Below are 23,921 nucleotides of genomic sequence, written 5' to 3'. Positions count from 1 at the left end.
CCTTTACAATGAAGGTCTGTGAAGTTATTTGGATTTTTACGAATTCTATTTGAAAGACAGGGTCCTGAAAAAGGGCCGTTTCTTTTTTTGCTGAGTTTACAATGTTGAGCCATCCTAATTTCTCCTATCACAGCAATTCAATTCTAACTAGTTTTAAAAATCACCATTGGCCTCATTGTGAAATCCCTGAGCGGTTTCCTTCCTCTCCGGCAACGGAGTAAGGAAGGATGCCTGTATCTTTGTAATGACTGGGTGTATTGATACACCATCCAGTGTAATTAAGAACTTTACCATGCTTAAATATACTTTTATTTTTTAAGATATCTGTGACCAACAAATGCATATCTGTTTTCCAGTCATGTGAAATCCATAGATTAGGGTATAATTAATTTAAATTGACTGATTTCCTTAAATTAACTGTAACGGGCTCATAAGTATGCATTTCACCTGTTGTATACGCATGCATGTGACTAATCAAATTTGATTTGAACAGTAAAATCTTTGAAATTGTGTTTTTACATTTTTGTTTGGGGTAGATGTGTTTTTTTTTATCTCACATTGAATATCCCCTTAACTTCTTAATAGGGGGCGCTGTTTTCACTTTGGGAAAAAATCGTGCCCAAATTAAACGGCCTCGTACTCTGTTCTAGATCATACAATATGCATATTATTATTGGATAGAAAACACTCTGAAGTTTCTAAAACTGTTTGAATTATATCTGTGAGTAAAACAGAACTCATTTGGCAGCAAACTTCCAAACAGGAAGTGAAAATTCTGAAAATGGGGCTCTGTGTCAGGGCCTGCCTATTCAACTGGCTTATATTTATGGATCTGTATGCACTTCATACGCCTTCCACTAGATGTCAACAGGCAGTAGAAGGTTGAATGGGGTGTCTAGCTTGATGTGAGGCCGAATGAGAGCTTTTGGAGTGACAGGTCTGCCCTTTTGTCAGTTTTCAACTGCGTGCCGGGGAACCTCATTGTCTTCTGAAAAGCGTTCGGTATACACTACGAATTGCTCCGGCTCTCATTTTATTGGATACATATGAGAAGAACATCATAAAGTAGGATTTTCAACCGAGTTTGACCAGTTTATTGGGAATTTTGGAATTTTTCGTTCCATGCGTCAAGAGATGATGGACACGTGCGCTCCACAATGCTAGCCAAAGTTGCTAATTCGACAGAAGAAATGGACATTCTAAAACCAAACAACGATTTATTCTGGACCTAGGACTCCTTGCACAACATTCTGATGGAAGATCAGCAAAAGACAAAATTTATGGTGTTTCGTATTTCTGTGTAATATGTTGACTCCAACACGGCGGAGAATAGGTGAGCGCTGTCTCACAATGCATGCTGTATGTTGTGGTAAAGTTATTTTTTTTTAAATCTAACACAGCGGTTGCATTAAGAACCAGTGTATCTTTCATTTGCCATACAACAAGTATTATGTAAAGTTTATGAATTCTTTGGTTAGATTAGGAGTGTCGAAAATATCTCCGGACATTCTGGTGAATTGTTGCTACGTATTCACAATGTATAACCACGATTTGCAGCTCTAAATATGCACATTTTCGAACAAAACATATGTATTGTATAACATGATGTTATAAGACTGTCATCTGATGAAGTTGTTCAAGGTTAGTGATTCATTTTCTCTTTTGTCAGTTTTGTGAAAGCTATTTTGGCGGGGAGTAAATGGCGTTGTGTGTTTGGCTATTGTAGTGAGCTAATAAATGTGTTTTTGCTGTAAAACACTTTAAAAAATCAGAAATATTGGCTGGATTCACAAGATGTTTATCTTTCTTTTGCTGTACACCATGTATTTTTCATAAATGTTTTATGATGAGTATATGTATTTCACGTTGCTCTCTGTAATTATTCTGGCTGCTTTGGTGCTATTTTTGATGGTGGCTGCAATGTAAAACCAGGATTTGTAGCTATAAATATGCACATTTTTGAACAAGACATAAATGTATTGTATAACATGATGTTATAAGACTGTCATCTGATGAAGTTGTTCAAGGTTAGTGATTCATTTTATCTCTTTGTGGGTTTTGTGAAAGATACCTATGCAGTGGAAACATGGTGCCGTTGTGTGTTTGGCTATTGTGGTTAGCTAATATAAATACATAGTGTTTTCGCTGTAAAACATTTTAAAAATCGGAAATGATGGCTGGATTCACAAGATGTTTATCTTTCATTTGCTGTATTGGACTTGTGATTTCATGAAATTATATTATATGATATCCCTGTCCCGCTAGGCTATGCTAGTCAGCTTTTTTGATGAGGATGCTCCCGGATCCGGGATGGGTATCACTGAAAGGTTAATCAGCTTCTTGATATGCCACAACAGGTGGATGGATTAACTTGGCAAAGGAGAAATGCTCACTTACAGGGACGTAAACAAATTTGTTAACATTTGAGAAATAAGCTTTTTGTACATGTAGAACATTTCTTGGATCTTTCATTTCAGCTCATGAAACATGGGACCAACACTTCATATATGTTGCATTTATATTTTTGTTCAGTATAGCAATAGGTGCTATTCTTTGCGAGGCATGGGAAAACCTCCCTCGTCATGGTGGTTGAATCTGTATTTGAAATTTCACTGCTTGACTGAGGGACCTTACAGGTAATTGCATGTGGGGTACAGGAATGAGGTAATCATTTTAAAAAATCATGTTAAACACTATTGCACACAGATTGAGTCCATGCAACTTATTATATGACTTAAGCAAATCAATACTCCTGAATTTATTTTGGCTTGCCATAACAAAGGGGTTGAATACTTATTTACTCAAGATTGACATTTAAACTTCATTTATTAATTAGTTAAACTTTCAAAATACATAATTCCACTTTGACATTATGGGGTATTGCATGTAGGCCAGTGACAAAAATCTAAATTTGATACATTTTAAATCTGGTCTGTAACACAACCAAATGTGGAAAAAGACAATAGGTGTGAATATTTAAGGCACTGTACATGAGTCATATGTCTGATGGAAACACAACACAAAATACAGCTCCGAACTGCTGACAATGGATTTTAAAGAAATGATTCAAGCTCTAAAAGATTTTAGAATGTGGCCAATTATTTCAGCTCCGGTACCATTGTTGGGCCGCGGGTGTGAAAGATTCAGCTGGCTAAAAGATTACTGTAGTTCTGTTGGCGTAACTTTCATACCTTCTGGAAACACAAGATGCTCTACAGGATTGACGGAGTCCATCCAAATCAGCTCCTGGACTCAAGCCCAGCTCAGATAATCCTTACCATCGTGTCACCGAGTTGTTGTAATTCTGCAGCATATGTACATTATCCCGGGGTTGTTGGCAGTCACAATGCAAGTTCCTCTAACTCCCCCGAATGCCTCTGTCGAGCATGCCTGGGAGGTATTCTCACTATCAGTATAAGCAATTTGGCAGTACGCCCAGAAAATTGTTTTGAGAACTGAAAAGGGTGTCTCAGTTTCAAGGTCTCAGCTTGGAGAGAATTAGTCTTGTAAGGTATTGGTCAGTCACATGCATGAACCTAACGTTAATGATGAATATTGAATAAGCTAAATCATGCAAATATAAACTTGTCTGTGAGGAGCTCTGCTGCTTACACAGACATGTACTACTTGGTGCATTAAGTTTGTTGGAACCTCTCCAGCATGCTGATAATAAAGAATGATTCATTTAAGGGTGTCCTTGGTGGTAATTTCCATGACAAAAGCTCGGGAGCAACGAAAATGCAATAGTCATGCAAAAGAAACAAAAGTCTTTATGATACCCAAGAATAGTAAAGCCCACTTTACTGGCTCAAATAGCTGACCAATCAGCCTGATACCAACCCATAGTAAACTTCTGGAAAAAATAGTTTGACCAGATACAATGCTATTTCACAGTAAACAAATTGACAGACTTTCAGCACGCTTATAGGGAAGGACATTCAACATGCACAGCACTTACACAAATTACTTAGATTGGCTGAGAGAAATAGATGATTGTGGGGGCTGTCTTGTTAGACTTCAGTGTGGCCTTCGACCAGTCTGTTATGGCTTTACACCCCCTGCTATATTGTGGATAAAGAGTTAACTGTTTAACAGAACAGAGGGTGTTCTTTTATGGAAGCCTCTCCAACATAATCCAGGTAGAAGCAGGAATTTCACAGGGCAGCTATCTAGGCCCCTTACTTTTTTCAATCTTTATTAATGACATGGCTGAGTAAAGCCAGCATGTATGTGAATGACAACACTTCAGATACAATTACTGCAACATTTAACAAAGAGCTCAAGTCAGTTTCAGAATGGGTGGCACGGAATAAATTTGGCCTAATAAATTTCAAAAATAAAATGGGGACAAAATCCTTCACTAAACCTCAACTAAATCTTGTAATGAATAATGTGGAAATTGAGCAAGTTGAGATGACTAAACTGCTTGGAGTAACCCTGGATTTTAAACTGTCATGGTCAAAACATGTTGATGCAACAGTAGCTAAGATGGGGAGAAGTCTGTCTAGAATAAAGTGATGCTCTGCCTTCTTAACGACAAGGCAGGTCCTACAGGCCCTAGTTTTGTTGCACCTGGACTACTGTCCAGTCGTGGGGTCAGGTGCCACAAAGATGGAGTTAGGAAAATTACAATTGGCTCAGAACAGGACAGCACAGCTGGCCCTTAAATGTACATGGAGAGCTAACATTAATATGCATGTCAATCTCACATGGCTCAAATTAGAGGACAGATTGACTTCATCACTACTAGTTTTTGTAAGTATTGACATGCTGAAGGCACGAGCTGTCTGTCTAAACTACTACCACACAACTCGGACACCCACGCATATCCCACAAGAAGACTCTTCACAATCCCAAAGTCCAGAAGAGACTATGGGAGGCACACATTACTACTTAGAGCAATGACTACAAGGAACTCTATATTCCACATCAGGTAACTGATGCAAGCAGTAGAATCAGATGTATTTTTTTACTGATAGAAAATACACCTTATGGAACAGCGGGACCTGTGAAGAGATATACACAACACACGTACACATGGATTTTGTATTGTAGATATGTGGTAGTAGAGTAGTGGCCTGAGGGCGCACACTTCATGTTGTGAAAAGTTATGAAATATAATATTTATTGTATATAACTGCCTTAATGTTGCTGGACCCCAGGTAGAGAAGCTGCTGCCTTGGCAGCAGCTAAATGGGGATCCTTAAAAAATACAAATACATCACTTCCATCAACAAATGTCTGATACATGTCACTTCAACTTGTTATTATGTCATGCAGCTGGCAGTGTATAACAAACCTCAGCTTGTTTGTTGGTGTTCTTTTTTGTATGTTATTGGGTGGAAAAATATATAATTTGAGCATAAAAAATAAATAAACAAACCTCAAAGCTTTTGCGTAGAGCGCCAATGCCAAGGTAGAAGAGCATCTGCCAGGTTTGCTCCTCTGCCCTCAGCTTCAGCCAGATTCTGTGCAGCCGCTCGTACAGGTGGATGCCCAGGCAGGTCAGCACTTCCTCTTGAGCAATGTCAATGGTCTTAGCGTGCCGTTCTCTACGTCTAAGAAGAGACGGCAGGAGTTTTGTTGTGAAAATTAAACTCAGCAAAAAAACAAACGTCCCTTTTCAGGACCCGGTCTTTCAAAGATAATTCGTAAAAATACAAATAACTTCACAGAACTTCATTGGAAAGGGTTTAAACACCGTTTCCCATGCTTGTTCAATGAACCATAAACAATTAATGAACATGCAGCTGTGGAACGGTCATTAAAACCTCTGGGATAGGGTCTAGTTTCCTGAATTTCCGCCTAACTGACATGCCCAAAGTAAACTGCCTGTTACTCAGGCCCAGAAGCCAGGATACGCATATAACTGGTAGCATTGCATAGAAAACACTTTGAAGTTCCTAAAACTGTTAAAATAAATGTCTGAGACTAACAGAATTGATATGGCAAGCAAAAATCCAACCAGATTTTGTTTGTTTTTGAGTTCCCAGGCTCTTATAATGGGAACCTATTGTTTCTATGTAAATCCATCTCCCAGATTACAATTCCTATGGCTTCCACAAGATGTCAGTCTTTATACAAGGTTTCAGGCTTGTTTTTTGAAAAATGAAAAAGTATTTGGAGTTTTGGTGAGAAGAGCACCAGAACAAATCAGTCTTTCGGTGCGTGAGGGAGAGGGAGCGCACATACTAATTTTCCTTTCCTATTGAACATACTACTTTCCGTATGAAATATTATAGCTCATCTACATTTGAGTACCTGAGGATTAAATAGAAACGTTGTTTGATTTATTTGGACGAAGTTTAGCTTTTTGGACTCCTTTGTCTGCATGTTGAATGAGTGGATTACTGAAATTGATGGCACCAATTAAACTGACTTTTTGGGATATAAAGAAGGATTTTATCTAACAAAACGACCAGTCATGTTGTAGCTGGGACCCTTGGAATAGCAAACAGAGGAAGACCTTCAAAAAAGTAAGTGACTTATTTAAAAATCGCTATTTGTGATTTTATGAAGCCTGTGCTGGTTGAAAAATATGTTGATGTGGGGTGCCGTCCTCAGACAATCACATGGTATGCTTTTGCCGTAAAGCCTTTTTGAAATCAGACAATGCAGTTAGACTAACAAGAATTTTAGCTTTTAAATGATATAAGATACTGTATGTTCATGAATGTTTAATACTACGATTATTTATTTGAATTGCACGGCCTCCAATTTCCAATTTCGGCTGGTGTCCCGCTATCCCTATTAAGACACTAACAGCTTACAGACGGTAGGCAATTAAGGTCACAGTTATGAAAACTTAGCAAACTAAGAGGCCTTTCTACTGACTCTGAGAAACACCAAAATAAAGATGCCCAGGGTCCCTGCTCATCTGCGTGAATGTGGCTTAGGCATGCTGCAAGGAGGCATGAGGACTGCAGATGTGCTGTGAGACGCCTAAGACAGTGCTACAGGGAGACAGGACGGAGAGCTGATTGTCCTCGCAGTGGCAGACCACGTGTAACAACACCTGCATAGGATCGGTACATCCGAACATCACACCTGCGGGACAGGTACAGGATGGCAACAACTGCCCGAGTCACACCAGGAACGCTCAATCCCTCCATCAGTGCTCAGACTAGAGGTTGACTGATTAATTAGGGCCGATTTCAAGTTTTCATAACATTCGGTAATTTTGGACGCCGTTTCTTTTTTCTTTACAACTTTATTTAACTAGGCAAGTCAGTTAAGAACACATACTTATTTTCAATGACGGCCTAGGAAGAGTGGGTTAACTCCCTTGTTCAGGGGCAGAATGACAGATTTTTACCTCGTCAGCTCAGGGATTCAATCTTGCAACCTTACGGTTAACTAGTCCAACGCTCTAACCACCTGCCTCACGAGGAGCCCGCCTGTTACGTGAATGCAGTAAGAAAACAAGGTAAGTTGCTAGCTAGCATTAAACGTATCTTATAAAAAACAATCAATCATAATCACTAGTTATAACTACACATGGTTGATGAAATTACTAGTTTATCTAGCGTGTCCTGCGTTGCATATAATCGATGCAGTGCGCATTCGCGAAGAAGGACTGTCGTTGCTCCAACGTGTACCTAACCATAAACATCAATGCCTTTCTTAAAATCAATACACAGAAGTATATATTTTTAAACCTGCATATTTAGCTAAAAGAAATCCAGGTCAGCAGGCAATATTAACTTCTTTATGATAGGGGGCAGCATTTTCACTTTTGGATGAATTGCGTGCCCATAGTGAACTGCCTCCTACTCTGTCCCAGATGCTAATATATGCATATTATTATTAATATTGGATAGAAAACACTCTGAAGTTTCTAAAACTGTTTGAATGATGTCTGTGAGTATAACAGAACTCATATGGCAGGCAAAAACCTGAGAAAAAAGGTTCTCTCAGAAAACCTGACGAGTCGCGGTTTCGTCTCACCAGGGGTGATGGTCGGATTCGGTTTTATCATCGAAAGAATGAGCGTTACACTGAGGCCTGTATTCTGGAGCGGGATCGATTTGGAGGTGGAGGGTCCGTCATGGTCTGGGGCGGTGTGTCACAGCATCATTGGACTGAGCTTGTTGTCATTGAAGGCAATCTCAACGCTGTGCGTTACAGGGAAAGCATCCTCTTCCCTCATGTGGTACCCTTCCTGCAGGCTCATCCTGACATGACCCTCCAGCATGACAATGCCACCAGCCATACTGCTCGTTCTGTGAGTGATTTCCTGCAAGACAGGAATGTCAGTGTTCTGCCATGGCCAGTGAAGAGCCCGGATCTCAATCCCATTGAGCACATCTGGGACCTGTTGGATCGGAGGGTGAGGGCTAGGGCCATTCCCTCCAGAAATGTCCGGGAACTTGCAGCTTCATTGGTGGAAGAGTGGGGTAACATCTCACAGCAAGAATTGGTGAGTTCAAAATCTGGTGCAGTCCATGAGAAGATGCACTGCAGTACTTAATGCAGCTGGTGGCCACACCAGATACTGACTGTTACTTTTGATTTTGATCCCCCCCCATCCCACTTTGTTCAGGGACATGTTAGTCACATGTCTGTGGAACTTGTTCAGTTTATGCCTCAGTTGTTGAATCTTAGGTTCATACAAATATTTACACATGTTAAGTTTGCTGAAAATAAACGCAGTTGACAGGTAGGACGTTTCTTATTTTGCTGAGTTTATAAGATCTTTAACAAGCAAACAAAGGTAATGGAAAAACTACAACTAAGCTAGTATATCAGAAGGATACGGGCATATTTTATCATACTTTACTACATGTTTATAGAACATAAGAAAAAGTAGCAGTTTACATACTCATAACCTCCGGTGAACTCGGGCTCGGCCCGGCCCAGGAGGTGTGCGATGAAGTCTGTCTCGCAGCAGACATGGACATGGCGCTCGTGGGGGCAGCAGCGGATACCCTCGTACAAGGCAGCGCAGTAGCTCTTCTCTTTAGTGCAGTCCAGCTCCCCTACCAGGATGTTGTACGCTCTCAATACCTTGTTCTTGCAGTCAGTACAGAACCTGAAAGGAAGAGAAGGGACAAAAGGAAAACACTGTAGTAGTAGTAAAATATATTTTCACAGTCTAAGTTACATTAAGGTGCCATTACATAAGTAACATTACTATACCTGTGTTTGCGCAAGTATGTTTCCAGGGTTTCCAGGAGGCAGGCACTGTCAATCAGAACAACCTCATCCCTGCACTCCTGAGACATGAGCTCCCACACCTCCAGCCAGCTTCCCCTGTGAGCAGCAAACCCCCATGGTTAACATCAATCAACAATTATTTTTTATTTTTTATTTTTTTTAAACCTATCAAGTCAGCTTCACAATAATGGTGACGAACAAGACAGGCATGCCAACTTAACATTGGTAAGTATTCATTGGATAAATCCTAATTAAAAATGCGCTTGAACTCAAGAAAGTATTTTACTTTTGATCCTGAAAATGAATTAAACTACTTCAGACTGGCGCTAACTAGCTAGCATTCAGAAATGTCACTCAAACTCTTAACGAACAAGCTGTGTTTGCTTTGCTGCATACCTGCTGGGGGACTGAAAAGGTCCAAAGTGAAAAACGACGTTACATCTGCGGTCTCTCTTGGCTCCTCCATCTTTGTCTTTCTCTAAACCTAGCCCTTTGTCTACGCTCCCTTCTCCTCTAAAGAATCAGAGACATCTCAAAGACACTTCAATACTGTACATCACAAAATACTCTTACTACAGCTTCAAATTGCCTAGTCTGACCAATAGGTGGACATACAGCTTACATTTAAATTTACCAGAACTGAAAGAACAGTATTGCAATTAAGTCCAATACAGCAGTTAGTGCATTCGGAAAGTATTCAGACCCCTTCAGTTTCTTTGCTAATGTATATAAAAACGGAAATATCACATTTACACAAGTATTCAGACCCTTTACTCAGTACTTTGGTGAAGCACCTTTGGTAGCGATTACAGCCTCTAGTCTTTGTGGTTTCAAGTCCAGCCACTCAAGGACATTCAGAGACTTGTCCCGAAGCCAATCCTGCGTTGTCTTGGCTGTGTGCTTAGGGTCGTTGTCCTGTTGGAAGGTGAACCTTCGCCCCCAGTCTGAGCTCTCTGGAGCAGGTTTTCATCAAGGATCTCTATGTAATTGACTCAGTTCATCTTTGCCTCGATCCTGACTAGTTTCCCAGTCCCTCCCGCTGAAAAACATCCCCACAGCATGATGCTGCCACCACCATGCTTCACCGTAGGGATGGTGCCAGGTTTCCTCCAGATGTGACGCATGGCATTCAGGCCAAAGAGTTCAATCTTGGTTTCGTCAGACCAGCAAATTTTGTTTCTCATGGTCAGAGTCCTTTAGGTAGCTTTTGGCAAACTCCAAGCGGGCTGTCATGTGCCTTTTACTGAGGAGTGGCTTCCGTCTAGCCACTCAACCATAAAGGCCTGATGGGAGGAACTTCCAGCACTCCACCAATCTCTACAGAGGAACTCTGCCAGAGTGACCACCAAGTTCTTGGTCACCTCCCTGACCAAGGCCCTTGATTGCTCAGTTTGGCCGGGCGGCCAGCTCTAGGAAGAGTCTTGGTGGTTCCATATTTCTTCCATTTAAGAATGAAGGCCACTGTGTCCTTGGGGACCTTCAATGCTGTAGAAATGTTTTGTGACCCTTCCCCAGATCTGTGCCGAGACACAGTTCTGTCTCGGAGCTCTACGGACAATACCTTCGACCCCATTGCTTGGTTTTTGCTCTGACATGCACTGTCAACTGTGGGACCTTATATAGACAGGTGTGTGCCTTTCCAAATCATGTCCAATCAATTGAAGTTACCACAGGTGGACTCCAATCAAGTTGCAGAAACATTTCAAGGATGATCAATGGAAACAGGATGCATCAGAGCTTATTTTCGAGTCTCATAGCAAAGGGTCTGAATACTTGTGTAAATAAGGTATGTTCTTTTATTTTTTATTTTTGCAAAAATTTCAAAATAATATTTTCGCATCATTGTGTGTAGATTGAAGATTTTTATTTATTTAATCCATTTTAGAATAAGGCTGTAACCTAACAAAATGTGGAAAAAGTGAAGAGGTCTGAATACTTTCCAAATGCACTGTAGATAGATAGTGCCAGTTAATGTGACTCACCCCAGTGGCTTAGGTTTGTGTGTGTCTAAGGAGTGCAACTGGCAGCGTTTATTCTTTTTGCTTTTTGGAATGGCATCGATCATGTCATTCAACTTTGACCTACAAAAAAAAAAAAAAAAAAAAAAAAAAAAAAAAACATTTGATTTATTTCTGGCACATTTACTAATACTGTAGTAGTTGTAAGAATATTTCGAAGATAACTACACAACGCAGAGGACTAAAAGTCAATAGAGTACTAATGATGAATGGAAAGTGGTTTCTGTAATAGGGGATTAACGATCAATGGGTTAGAGACATGGGAGGAATTTGTCGATACATTGAGCCGGAAATAGGATACTTGTTATTTGGCCATTGGTCCAGTTTTAATTCAAGGAATTCTAATTGGTCAACCACATACTAGGGTTGGGTTATAAAACTACATCCTGTCCCTTTGTTCTGTGGAGAGTATCACTGAGGACAAGGGAGAATGAACATCTACCTCTCTGCATAACGTCTATGATTTGTCCTCTTTGAATAAACCTATTCTTCGCCCCCAGTTTGCTTTGGGGTCTGTGTTATTGAAGAGTAACATCAACTGCTAACACTTGGTGCCGTGACCCAGATGGATTGGTCACGGCACAACCCACGGGTCCTGCAACCCACGGGATTCAAATCTTAATCTCCTGACTGCTAACATATTGCTGGGTGAGTCTAGACCGATATCATTTAAAAAGAACCAAAATGAGTGCATGCAATGAGTGATACCTATCTGTTATGTATAAGGTTAGAGTCCTTTGTTTGCTCTGTTACAGGTTTGTTATATCTCTATTATATGGGTTCAAGTCCATTTTGTGAAACCTTGTTGCATAGGAGTTGCTCATTTTTACACGTGTGGGTAATGTAAGCCTTGTAAGCCTTCAACAAGCTTTTGAAGAAAACAGGTTTTATGGGTAAACAGGCCCTACAGACACAATATGTATTCTATAGAAAGGAGGTTTGAGTCCTCAAGATTTTTTTGGTGGGTGGGGGGGGGTTAAATAAATATAGATATATTATACAACTTTTGAAGTTAATGGCATTACATTAAGTGAGAAAACCACTCTGGAAAAGGGCGGAACAGCTCCTCCAGATGTGAGCATGATAAAGATTTTAAATTCACTGTCTAGTGATATGAAGAACAATTTCAAAGCAGAGAAGTGTAGGCAAGAGATAAATAAATATTCTGTCATTGTTGACAAAGATGGAATCTGTCTGATGTACAAAAAGCTTGGATGAAAAAACAGAGAATGTCTAACTCGTTGACAAAAACAAGATGGTCTTTATCTGTATTAACAGAAGTAAGGAAGCGGGATGAGAAATTCTGTCTTGATAGGACATTGCAGAGAGGTATAGATAGTTTGAGAGCTCTTAGTGAACAGATAAAAACCTTTAAAGGAGAAATTCAACAAGTACAGGAAAGGGTTGTAAAAACAGACTTGGCCCCAACATGTGGACCCTTTGTTTTCTCCATCTACCGTCACACCGAGTTGCGCAACGCAGATAAGGTTTCAACCATCTGGTCAGCACTACCTGGCTTTGAGTCAACAGATACTGACAGAGGTTACAAACGATGTCTTAGGCCAACCAGAACACCGGCTGCAAAAAGGTAGTAAAGACAAACCTCCAGTGACAGTAATCACATAAATCAGCATCTCCAAAACAGATGGATGAATGGTCAAAAACATCCACAAGACGTGGGTATGAAGACATGGGACCATTTGAAGCGTTATAAGAAACTCTACAATCAACATCCTTATGATGGGTTACAGTTACTAGCCTTTATTTTGAACAACCGTGAACATGGAGTACTTAAAGAAAAGGTTTATAGAGCTGTGGGTGGTGAAGAGCAATATGTGGCCGATGGATGGAGAGCCATACATGTTTTCCTTAAGGGCCTGACCAATGCAACCACCAACTGGGGAGAGATAACCAAATGTGTTCAAAAACCGAAAAATAACCATTTGTTGAATATGAAGAAAGGTTTAGAGCAGAAGTGGTTAGACAGTGGGTTACCCGACATGGAAGAAGCACTCAAATCCTCCAAAAATGGGGAAAAATCACTCATCAGCTGATGCAATCCAAACATGATGATTTGCGAAAAACGTTTGTTTCTACAACTACGGACTGGGAGAGAAAACTACGGCGACATCATCGACAGGCTGTCACGACTGGACAGAACACCAACCAACATAATAAACTGGCTGTCAGAGTTGTGCAGGTCCCGAGTGAAACCAAAAACTACACTCATTCAGCAGAAGTGATGTGATGCTAAACCTGGTATCAAACTAAAAATTCTACTATTGTAACAACACTAACTAATAGCTTACCATAAAAACATAAGTGGTCAGATTTGATCAGTACTTATTATATAAGTTAAACAAAAAACCTTCCAACACACAAATACAGCTGATTCTTACTGGGACTCGAGAAATGGTAAGTAATATTTTTGCTGTCCATCAAGGGGAGTTTACAGATTCTTTCTAAGGCAAATTGGCCAATAAAATACGGATAAAAGATGGACCACAGCAATAGTATGAGTCCGTCTTATGACAGGTCAATAAAGCATTAATAAAAGTTAAGATACACAAGATTCAGTCTGTGACATGCCAATAAAGTATGAATAAAGAGATAAGACTACAAGAGTCTCATGTGACAGGTCTCACCCACCCATGGACGTAGAAGAGGGTGTAGAGCTTCTTTGCGTTGACCACGCAGGCCTTGGTGACAGAGAGCACGCCGATGGACTTCACAGTGAGGGGCTCCAGAGCCGGGTTCCCAGACTCCACCAGCTGGGAAAAGAGGCGCTCCACACTCCGCCTGCAGCCCACACACGGCACCAGCTGGGACAGGGCGCTGAACATCTCCCTGGACGACACAATCATGGCGTTGTTCAGGTCCTGCTGCTTCAGCATGCTGTGATGCTGAGGGGGGCAGAGGCAGGTAGGCACACACACAACTTGACTTAGTACAGTGTGTAGCGAAGTGTTGAAGAAATAAAGGCATGATCCTTGAGCAAAGTATGACAACCAGTCTTAAGGTCAATATCATCAAGCCATGTTTGAAAGGCACACACTAGGGATGCAAATTTGGGTCAATTTTGCTGCTGACACTAGGGATGAGGACCTCAGACTGGGGTGAAGGTTCACATTTGAACAGGACAACGACCCTAAACGCACAGCCAAGACAACACATGAGTGGCTTCGGGACAAGTCTCTGAATGTCCTTGAGTGGCCCAGCCAGAGCCTGAACTGACCCTCATTAACGTGTCAAACGTTTAAGCGGTTATAATCCAACCCCAGAAATAAAAATCATGAAACTCCTGTCAATTCAGTGAAAGCCTATGTTCTATCAGTGGGTAAAATAACAAACTTCTCTAAGTGTTCAATCTGAAATCAGGAAATCGTGTAGGAACGCATCACAGCTACATGGTTCTCGTCACTGGGCCACGACATTATACATTTTGAAGCGGAGCCATTTTCTTGTGCACTGCTACACAGTACAGTCATATCTGACTAAGATCCTAACATGGTGTCAGAAGTGCTTCAAACTCGTCAAGTATAAGGAGAGATATTTCACAGAAAATAATGTTCCTTGAGTTTAGAGTGAAAAGTAGCTAACTGCTCTCATGTCTCCACATTGAGCAGAGCAACCCAAGCGGAGCCGTTGCTATGGTTACTCACAGAGCAACCATGAGCAGAGAACATGCAGAGTGAGCTGCACACAGAGAGCAAGTGACAGACAGAGGAGCCACTAATAGATTTACTAACAGAGGAAGGTATTTCTGATTTCGGGCAGGGCCTTAAATTTGTCAGAAGCAAATCAACCAATAGATCAACGGTAGACAGCCCTGGTCCTGGAGAAGGCCTCAAATTTCCCGTCAGCATCGACCGCCATGGCCGTCGATGCCACGTGTGGCTGTAATGACACCTAAAAAAAATCCATGCCAAAGTGGACGTTGTGCCATTGGGCTGAATATAATATTTTAAATAATTGTTATTACAATTCCCTTCTCCCTCACAGAGCGCGGGATTTTCCCCAATGCTGGAAGTGGGGCCCCCTGAGTGAAAAAGTTTGGGAACCCCTGGTGTAGAGCATCCTTGTGCCATCTAAACCCCCAAAATATATTTTCAATAACCAGCTGTTTGATGCTGGTGTATAAAACAGACAGTGAAAAGACGCAAAAAATGACTTAAGAACGGGACGCATAGAAATAGTGCACATAGAACAGATCTACAGCTTCATATACTTGCTTTCAAGTAAAATAATATATCAATAACTTGCATTTCTATGCGAATTTGGTCAGGTCGCCCAAAAAGTTACATATTGCCACAAATAGGATTGTGTCTGGCTGCTGGACAATGAAAGAAAGTTGAGAACATGAGTTAAATATTGGTTTTAAATGGCATATGAGGAAGGGTTCATAAAATAATCCCCTTAACATTGCTATGGTTGGAACATGCTAAGAAATGCCTCAAAATAAAACGTCTAGGTTAAACAATTACATTTACAGTTAAATAGTTTCAAAAACGGGCCTCCTGAGTGGCTCAGGGGTCTAAGGCACTGTAGTGCTTGAGGCGTCACTACAGATCCGGGTTCGAACCCGGGCCGCGACCAGGAGACCCATGAGGTGACGCACAATTGGTCCAGCGTCGTCTGGGTTAGGGGAGGGTTTGGCCGGCCGGGAAATCCTTGTCCCATCACGATGTAGCGACTCCTGTGGTGGGACGGGCGCATGCACGCTGACACGGTCACCAGTTGTACGGTGTTTCCTCTGACACATTGGTGCGGCTGGCTTCTGGGTTAAGCGAGTAGTGTGTCAAGAAGCAGTGCGGTGTGGCACGGTCGTGTTTCGGGGGACGCATGGCTCTCGACCTTCGCCTCTCCCGAGTCTTTACGGGAGTTGCAGCAATGGGACAAGACTAACTACCAATTGGATATCACGAAATTGGGGAGAAAAAGGGGTAGAAAGGTTTCAAAATGTTTTTCCAAAACGTTGATGATAGGTTATATGACAAGATGGCGCTGACGTTTTACATTCTCCCAACCAATAGTGCTATTTTGTTATTTTTGTTTTGTTTAACTTTTTAAAAACGTATTGTGTACATAATGTTGCCGAAAAGAACTTCTGGACATCAGAAAAGCGATTACTCACCACGGACTGGAAGAAATGTTTTCCTGTAACAAGTCCGACAAGAAGGATATCCTGCTTTCACTGGAACAGGCCCAGATCCACGCCTTTTGCGTGAAGAAAAGGCGCCAGAAAAGAGGACGCAGATCGGGACTCCTGAGAATCCGGAGGCGAATGAGTAAACTCCCACTACCTTCCATTCTTCTCGCTAACGTGCAATCATTGGAAAATAAAATTGATGACCTACAATTCAGATTAACCTACCTACGGGACATTTAAAACTGTTACATCTTATGTTTCACGGAGACGTGGCTGAACGAAGATACGGACAATATAGAGCTAGCGGGATTTTCCATGCACCGGCAGAACAGAGACACTACACCTCTGGTAAGACGAGGGGTGGGGGTATGTGTCTGTCAATAACAGCTGGTGCGCGATGTCTAATATTAAAGAAGTCTCGAGGTATTGCTCGCCTGAGGTAGAGTACCTTATGATAAGCTGTAGACCACATTATCTACCAAGAGAGTTCTCATCTGTATTATTCGTAGCCATCTATTTACCACCACAAAAAGAAGCTGGCACTAAGACCGCTCTCAACCAACTCTAAGGCCATAAGCAAAGAAGAAAATGCTCACCCAGAAGCGGCGCTCCTAGTGGAGGGGGACTTTAATGCAGACAAACTTAAATTAGTTTTACCAAATTTACACCAGCATGTCACATGTGCAACCAGGGGGAAGATAATCCTAAACCACCTTTACACCATACACAGAGATGCATACAAAGCTCTCCCCCGCCCTTCATTTGGCAAATCTGACCATTATTCTATCCTCCTGATTCCTGCTTACAAGCCAAAACTAAAGCAGGAAGTACCAGTGTCTCACTCAATATATAAGTGGTCAGATGACACGGATGCTACACTACAGGACTCTGTTGCTAGCACAGGCTGGAATATGTTCCGGGATTCATCCAATGGCACTGAGGAATACACCCCCTCAGTCTTCGACTTCACCAGTAAGTGCATCAATGACGTCGTCCCAACAGTGACTGTACGTACATATCCCAACCAGAAGCCATGGATTACAGGCAACATCCGCATCGAGCTAAAGGCTAGAGCTGCCACTTTCAAGGAGTGGGACAATAATCCGGACGCTTATAAGAAATCCCGCTATGCCCTCAGATGAACCATCAAACAAGCAAAGCGTCAATACAGGATTAAGATTGAATCCTACTACACCGGCTCTGACACTCGTTGGATGTGGCAGGGCTTGAAAACTATTATGGACTACGAAGGGAAACCCAGACGCAAGCTGCCCAGTGACACGAGCCTACCAGATGAGCTAAATGACTTTTATGCTCGCTTCGAGGCAAGCAACACTGAAGCATGCACGAGCGCACCAGCTGTTCTGGATGACTGTGATAACGCTCTTGCCGACGCTCTAGCCGATGTGAACAAAAATTTTAAACATGTCAACATTCACAAATCCGGTGGGCCAGACGGATTACCAGGACGTGTACTCAAAGCATGCGCGGACCAACTGGCAAGTGTCTTCACTGACATTTTCAACCTCTCCCTGACCGAGTCTGTAATACCTACATGTTTCGAGCAGACCACCATAGTCCCTGTCTCCAAGGAAGCGAAGGTTACCTGCCTAAATGATTACCGCCCCGTGGCGCTCACGTTGGTAGCCATGAAGTGCTTTGTAAGGCTGGTCATGGCTCACATCAACAGCATCCTCCCGGACACCCTAGACCCACTCCAATTCGCATACCGCCCCAATAGATCCACAGAAGACGCAATCTCAATAGCACTCCACACTGCCCTTTCTCACCTGGACAAAAGGAACACCTATGTGAGAATGCTGTTCATTGACTACAGCTCAGCGTTCAACACTATAGTGCCCACGAAGCTAATCACTAAGCTAAGGCCTCTAGGACAAAACACCTCCCTTTTGCACCTGAATCCTGGACTACCTGACGGGCCGCCCCCAGGTGGCAAGAGTAGGCAACAACATGTCTGCCATACTGATCCTTAACACTGGGGCCCCTCAGGGGTGTGTACTTAGTCTCCGCCTGTATTCCCTGTTCACCCACGACTGCGTGGCCAAACACGACTCCAACGCCATCATTAAGTTTGCCGACGACATAACAGTTGTCGGCCTGATCACCGACAACGATGAGACGGCCTATAGGGAGGAGGTCAGAGAACTGGCAGTGTGGTGCCAAGACAACAACCTCTCCCTCAATGTGAGCAAGACAAAGGAGCTGATCATGGACTACAGGAAAAGGCGGGCCGAACAGCCCCCAATAACATCAACAGGGCTGTAGTGGAGCAGGTCGAGAGTTTCAAGTTCCTTGGTGTCCACATGACCAACGTACTATCATGGTCCAAACACACCAAGACAGTCATGAAGAGGGCACGACAAAACCTTTACCCCTCAGGAGACTGAAAAGATTTAGCATGGGTACCCAGATCCTCATAAAGTTCTACAGCTGCACCATCGAGAGCATCCTGACCGGTTGCATCACCGGCTGGTATGTCAACTGCTCGGCATCTGAGAGTAAGGCGCTACAGAGGGTAGTGCGAACGGCCCAGTACATCACTGGGGCCAAGCTTCCTGCCATCCAGGACCTATATAATAGGCGGTGTCAGAGGAAAGCCCATAAAATTGTCAGAGACTCCAGTCACCCAAGTTATAGACTGTTTTCTTTGCTACCGCACGGCAAGCGGTACTGGAGTGCCAAGTCTAGGACCAAAAGGCTCCTCAACAGCTTCTACCCCCAAGCCAATAGACTGCTGAACAATTCATAAAATCGCCACCAGACAATTTACATTGACCCCCCTCCCTTTTGTACACTGCTGCTACTCTGTTGCCTATGCATAGTCACTTCGCCCCCACCTACATGTACATATTACCTCAACCATGTACCCCCGCACACTGACTCAGTACCGGTGCCCCTCTTTATTATTATTCTTAGTGTTCATTTTTATTATTACTTTTTATTTTAGTCTACTTGGTAAATATTTTCTTCTTGAACTGCACTGTTGGTTAAGGGCTTGTAAGTAAGCATTTCACGGTAAAGTCTACACTTGTATTCGGCACATGTGACGAATAAAGTTTGACTTGATATTGCGGTGGGTAAATACATTTGACTGGTTATGCTTATCAACCTATAGGTTAATTTGCATAATTTTGAGGAATTAAATTGGCGTGTGTACTAGAGGTCGACCGATTAATCGGAATGGCCGATTAATCGGGGCCGATTTCAAGTTTTCATAACAATCAGAAATCGGTATTTTTTTGCGCCGATTCGCCGATTTAAAAAAATGTATATATTTTTTTTTTTTACACCTTTATTTAATCTTTATTTAACTAGGCAAGTCAGTTAAAAACACATTCTTATTTTCAATGACGGCCTAGGAACGTTCAGCCTCGTTCAGGGGCAGAACGACAGATTTTTAACCTTGTCAGCTCGGGGGATCCAATCTTGCAACCTTACAGTTAACTAGTCCAATGCTCTAACACCTGATTACATTGCAACCCACGAGGAGCCTGCCTGTTACGCAAATGCAGTAAGCTAAGGTAAATTGCTAGCTAGCATTAAACTTATCTTATAAAAAACAATCAATGACTGTCATTGCTCCAATGTGTACTTACACATAAACATCAATGCCTTTCTTAAAATCAATACACAAGTATATATTTTTAAACCTGCATATTTAGCTAAAAGAAATCCAGGTTAGCAGGCAATATTAACCAGGTGAAATTGTGTCATTTCTCTTGCGTTCATTGCACGCAGAGTCAGGGTATATGCAACAGTTTGGGCCGCCTGGCTCTTTGCGAACTAATTTGCCAGAATTTTACGTAATTATGACAACATTGAAGGTTGTGCAATGTAACAGGAATATTTAGACTCATGGATGCCACCCGTTAGATAAAATACGGAACGGAATAAACGTTTTGTTTTCGAGGTGATAGTTTCCGGATTAGTCAAAGGTATATGGTTTAGAGAGAAATAGTCGACGCGTTATAATTCCTGTAATAACTTGCGGCTGAATTTTAAGGGGTTCCTTCGTTATTTTACCGTTCATGTCTTCCATAGAGAATGTCTTGATCTACTTCAAATAAGGTCTGTGTTTCGTGCAGGCTTAAACCGCCTCGACGTTTTGATACCCGTGTAATTCTCACTAGGATAAGGTAACGTTTGTCAACATACACTGCTCAAAAAAATAAAGGGAACACTTAAACAACACAATGTAACTCCAAGTCAATCACACTTCTGTGAAATCAAACTGTCCACTTAGGAAGCAACACTGATTGACAATAAATTTCACATGCTGTTGTGCAAATGGAATAGACAAAAGGTGGAAATTATAGGCAATTAGCAAGACACCCCCAAAAAAGGAGTGATTCTGCAGGTGGTGATCACAGACCACTTCTCAGTTCCTATGCTTCCTGGCTGATGTTTTGGTCACTTTTGAATGCTGGCGGTGCTCTCACTCTAGTGGTAGCATGAGACGGAGTCTACAACCCACACAAGTGGCTCAGGTAGTGCAGTTCATCCAGGATGGCACATCAATGCGAGCTGTGGCAAAAAGATTTGCTGTGTCTGTCAGCGTAGTGTCCAGAGCATGGAGGCGCTACCAGTGGACAGGCCAGTACATCAGGAGACGTGGAGGAGGCCGTAGGAGGGCAACAACCCAGCAGCAGGACCGCTACCTCCGCCTTTGTGCAAGGAGGTGCACTGCCAGCGCCCTGCAAAATGACCTCCAGCAGGCCACAAATGTGCATGTGTCTGCTCAAACGGTCAGAAACAGACTCCATGAGGGTGGTATGAGGGCCCGACGTCCACAGGTGGGGGTTGTGCTTACAGCCCAACACCGTGCAGGACGTTTGGCATTTGCCAGAGAACACCAAGATTGGCAAATTCGCCACTGGCGCCCTGTGCTCTTCACAGATGAAAGCAGGTTCACACTGAGCACATGAGCACATGTGACAGACGTGACAGAGTCTGGAGACGCCGTGGAGAACGTTCTGCTGCCTGCAACATCCTTCAGCATGACCGGTTTGGCGATGGGTCAGTCATGGTGTGGGGTGGCATTTCTTTGTGGGGCCGCACAGCCCTCCATGTGCTCGCCAGAGGTAGCCTGACTGCCAATAGATACCGAGATGAGATCCTCAGACCCCTTGTGAGACCATATGCTGACACATGCACATTTGTGGCCTGCTGGAGGTCATTTTGCAGGGCTCTGGCAGTGCACCTCCTTGCACAAAGGCGGAGGTAGCGGTCCTGCTGCTGGGTTGTTGCCCTCCTACGGCCTCCTCCACGTCTCCTGATGTACTGGCCTGTCTCCTGGTAGCGCCTCCATGCTCTGGACACTACGCTGACAGACACAGCAAACCTTTTTGCCACAGCTCGCATTGATGTGCCATCCTGGATGAACTGCACTACCTGAGCCACTTGTGTGGGTTGTAGACTCCGTCTCATGCTACCACTAGAGTGAGAGCACCGCCAGCATTCAAAAGTGACCAAAACATCAGCCAGGAAGCATAGGAACTGAGAAGTGGTCTGTGGTCACCACCTGCAGAATCACTCCTTTTTGGGGGGTGTCTTGCTAATTGCCTATAATTTCCACCTTTTGTCTATTCCATTTGCACAATAGCATGTGAAATTTATTGTCAATCAGTGTTGCTTCCTAAGTGGACAGTTTGATTTCACAGAAGTGTGATTGACTTGGAGTTACATTGTGTTGTTTAAGTGTTCCCTTTATTTTTTTGAGCAGTGTATTTTCATAAATCCACTCTACAAAAAAATTGTTTTTAACTAACTGCAGTATGGAACGAACATTTGCACGTAGACTACTGCCTTGTGCGCTTATAATATAAATAAATAATAGTTCAACATTTTAAGATAAACGTTGCATCAGACTCTTTGCTTTGAAACATATTTTTACGTAGACTTGGCCTACTGGTTGTATGAATTTGGAATCGATCGTCCCACAACTGTCCCAGAGTCTGTTTGGAATAGGCAATTTTTTTTGACAAGCTGACCAATAGAATAGGTAGCCTAAACTTTGACTATAGCAGATTGACATAGGCTAGTGATTTTGCTGTTCGTTACTCATCTTGCTGGCTGAGGAAAAGTAAAATGTGGACAGTTATTCGAACATGTTCAAAGTGCACATCAAAAATCATTAAGGACCGCACATCGTTGCATCCTCAACTTGCATGTTCTGTTAATATGAATGACCATATTCGAAATGTGATTTGTCATTCTGAGCACCGTGGGTTTATTCCCTAATTAGGTTACGCACCCAATGCATACGGGTCCGGTAAAAATGTTGATGGTCAAATTCCAACTATCAATCACTTAGATCATGTATTTTCAGATAGAGATACATCACCAAGCAAAAGCTGCTTTCTAGATACCCGCACAATCGCGCATTCTTCTGCCTCTTCCGTAGCAGGCATAAAAGAAACACAGACCGGATAAGTAGAATCGCAATGGATTATGGTCATTCTAGTTAATAACCACGTTTTAAGCACTAAACTATGTAGAATATTGGCCTTTTAGAAACTCCTTAGTACATCACATAGTTCAGGCTGGACCTGATTTATCTCTATAGAAACTGTATCAATGAGCGCATTGAGTGCACAGAAGAAGAAAAAACAAACAAAATGGAATTCAAATAATTTAACTGACATCTGTCAATTAGTTGTTTAAAAAACTTTTTTAAAAGTACATTTTGGTTAATAAGATGCATGACGACTAACGAAAACACACACTGCAATTTAATTCCACCTAATTATGCAAATTATTTTATATTTATAACCTTTATTTAACTACGGAAGTCAGTTAAGAAAAAAATTATTATTTACAATGACGGCCTACCCCGGCCAAACACTAACTAGGACGATGCTGGGCCAATTGTGCGCAGCCCTATGGGACTCCCAATCATGGCCGGTTGTGATACAGCCTGGAATCGAACCAGGGCCTGTAGTGTCACCTCTAGCACTGAGATGCAGTGCCTTAGACCGCTGCGCCACTCTGGAGATAAATGAAATTAAGAATGACCGGTCAAATGTGTTTTCAGTGGGTAACCGACTAACGGTAAATGGGTAACGTCCCTAATACACACAAATCTTCTTCCTTCCTCATGACTAGGATGTTGACAGTACTCACTCACCTCAACAAACTGCTTCATCTCAGAGCTGTTGATCTGGTGACTGTCAAGGTTCATGACATTGTCAGTAAACTCCATCACCATCTGTAATAACAAGAGGACATATATTGAAAGTGTCATCAGCATAAGTATTCCACAACACAACTGGGAAATTCTACACTATGTAGAGGAAGTAAAGCTGTTCCAGCATTAAGTAAAACTCTTCCAACATTAACTTGTCCATACAGTGTCTGCATCGCCAACATTGGTCCAAGCCCAGTATCTAATATGCTGCCACTGCTCAAATTATAACCATTTAGGCTAGCCACCCAGCAACCGCATCCAAATTTGCGGTCATGATTAGCTTGCCGGTTAGTTAACTGGTCAGTTAGGCTAGCCTAACAGCTCAGAAATGTAATGGAACAATGCATTGCTTAACCTACATCAAGGTGTCATTGGAAATACGTGACAGCTA

General features: G+C 42.3%; 1 protein-coding gene across 1 annotated transcript in view; it reads right to left on the bottom strand.

Moving 5' to 3' along the window:
* The window catches only part of LOC120032737 (gametogenetin-binding protein 2-like), a 32,798-nt gene that overhangs the window by 8,543 nt on the left and 334 nt on the right, over window positions 1-23,921 (bottom strand). The window contains exons 2-7 of the mRNA XM_038978926.1: window positions 23,471-23,551; window positions 13,824-14,077; window positions 11,139-11,237; window positions 9,139-9,252; window positions 8,822-9,031; window positions 5,384-5,558 (exon numbers count right to left, since the gene is read on the bottom strand). Coding sequence (XP_038834854.1) covers window positions 5,384-5,558; window positions 8,822-9,031; window positions 9,139-9,252; window positions 11,139-11,237; window positions 13,824-14,077; window positions 23,471-23,551 — 933 coding nt within the window. The remainder of the gene's footprint in view (window positions 1-5,383; window positions 5,559-8,821; window positions 9,032-9,138; window positions 9,253-11,138; window positions 11,238-13,823; window positions 14,078-23,470; window positions 23,552-23,921) is intronic.

Source organism: Salvelinus namaycush, chromosome 3, assembly GCF_016432855.1.
Source record: "Salvelinus namaycush isolate Seneca chromosome 3, SaNama_1.0, whole genome shotgun sequence".
NCBI lineage: Eukaryota > Metazoa > Chordata > Actinopteri > Salmoniformes > Salmonidae > Salvelinus > Salvelinus namaycush.
Note: the sequence above shows the minus strand (reverse complement) of the source record. Positions and strands in the feature narration are given on the sequence as shown.